This window comes from Aplysia californica, unplaced genomic scaffold, assembly GCF_000002075.1.
Source record: "Aplysia californica isolate F4 #8 unplaced genomic scaffold, AplCal3.0 scaffold00650, whole genome shotgun sequence".
Lineage (NCBI taxonomy): Eukaryota > Metazoa > Mollusca > Gastropoda > Aplysiida > Aplysiidae > Aplysia > Aplysia californica.
In genome coordinates this window covers 400,730-402,659 of record NW_004797920.1, presented here as the reverse complement: position 1 = coordinate 402,659, position 1,930 = coordinate 400,730, and the positions used below count along the sequence as shown (strand labels likewise).

General features: G+C 40.2%; 1 protein-coding gene across 1 annotated transcript in view; it reads left to right on the top strand.

Annotated features, from left to right (window-relative positions):
• The window catches only part of LOC101859511 (dipeptidyl peptidase 2), a 13,599-nt gene that overhangs the window by 5,250 nt on the left and 6,419 nt on the right, over positions 1 to 1,930 (top strand). Inside the window, exons 4-7 of the mRNA XM_005108017.3 lie at positions 2 to 122; positions 540 to 627; positions 1,185 to 1,351; positions 1,817 to 1,877. Of these exons, the coding sequence (XP_005108074.1) occupies positions 2 to 122; positions 540 to 627; positions 1,185 to 1,351; positions 1,817 to 1,877 (437 nt within the window). The remainder of the gene's footprint in view (position 1; positions 123 to 539; positions 628 to 1,184; positions 1,352 to 1,816; positions 1,878 to 1,930) is intronic.

Here is a 1,930-nt window from a genome sequence, read left to right as displayed (position 1 = left end):
TGGCTGCCTACATGAGGTTCAAGTACCCCAACATTGTGCACGGCAGTCTGGCCGCCAGTGCTCCCATACTTATGCAGGACCCGGCCGGACCTCACGACTTCTTCTTCTCCCACGTCACCAACGTAAGTTGTCAGTTGATAATGATAATAATGAAAATAATGGTTGATAATGATAATAATAGTTCGTCTATCAATAGTTAACAGTGACCAATGCATCTGCAGCTCAGATGATAATTTTTTTTTGGGTATTAGACTTGGGCAAAGGTTTGTTTAAAGTGTGAGTGGTAGTGCCAGCATTAGGTTCCCTCTCTTGCCTTGGTACATTGTGTCTGACGGCAAGATAAAGGTGTTAGTTTTAATCTTTATTGCTAAGGTGGCCCTTGAGAAAGTTTATACAAAGACATAATTTGAAAAGCTAAATGAAATTGTGAAAATAGAAAAAATTGTTGGCATGGTTTATGATTGCTTAAGTTGGGGAGCTGGTATATAGAATGGTGTCATACTAGTGGTGTTGTTGTTTTTTTTGTCTCCCTTGTGCAGGATTTCAAAGGCTACAGCGAAAAGTGCTATTTGGACATCAGAGCTGCATTCCGTGAGATGGATGTTCTGTTTGCACAGGGACAGTCAGGTACTTCACTTTGCCGTCATCATTTTCTGTCATCAGTGTCTTCATTTGAGTGTTAGAAGTAGGTGGTTAGCGGGTGCTCTGATGTGGTTTGCTCCTTCTTTCCTATCAAACATCTATCGTCCTTATCTCCCCTCCTTCTTTTTTATGTTTGTTACTCTCTTGCCACACCTCTAATCTTCGGCACTCATATGACCTAATTGTGGCGCAAGTGCTGTTAAACGTTTACTAAAATAAAACAGTTTAGGTGGAGGGGGTTGTGGTTTAATTTAGTTTTTGTTAGAGTTTTGCGGCACTTGCAACACACATGGACGAGAGAATAATGTGCAATGAATAAAAGTGTTTGACCACTCCAGAGCACCCACCAACCACTGACAGAGGTGTGGTTTGTGTGTGAGTGCATCTCCCTAGGTGTCCCAAGTCACAAATCAGTTGCTTATTTTGAAGGCATTTTATGAGACCTTTGGTCCTAATTGGGGTTTTTTGTGTGGTTTTTTTATTAAAAATTTTTTTTTAATTGTTGAAATTTTGTATTAACTTTTGTGTCCTTATCTTTCAAGGTTTGGACAAGATCAGCAACGACTTCTTCTTGTGTAACAAACTGACAGACAAACAGTCGTACCAACATCTGCAGGGCTGGGTGAGGAATGCCTTCACATTCATGGCCATGTTGGACTACCCATACGCGACAAGCTTCATGGGGGGCTTGCCCGGACATCCCGTGAAGGTAATGTTATGGTCTGCTCGTGTTGAAAGTCAGTTTTCATTCCAGATAGAGGGGGCTGTCGTGGTCTAGAGGTCAGTGATGCTATTCTTCCTCGGATCCGAGGAATTTAGAGTTTTTGAGCCTTCCGAGGAAATTTCTCATCAATCTTCTTGGAGTTACTTCTCAGATTCGAACCCTATGAAACACGCTAATAAATTTAAAGTTTTTACAATTCATAAGTATGAAATTATAAAAGGTATGTTATGCTTAAAGAGTATAGCATCAATTGAAAATATACAAATTTGACCCTAGTGTCAATGTTAGCCTATATCTGCATTTATGGATTGCGAGAAATAACTCATTTTGTCAGCATGCCTCACATATGAACTTTTTCTTTGATGTAATCAAGAGGCTGTTTTTAGAAACAAATTTCTTTCACTCGCTCTGACAGAATCTTGTGATTTCTTTTTTCTTTCTTCCGTAAAGGTTGGCTGTAACAAGATAATGAGTGCAAAATCACTACTCTCTGGATTGGCCGACGCTGCAGGTACTACTATACTGAAAGTGTGCTTTGTGTCTTCGTCCACCTTTCTAACACCC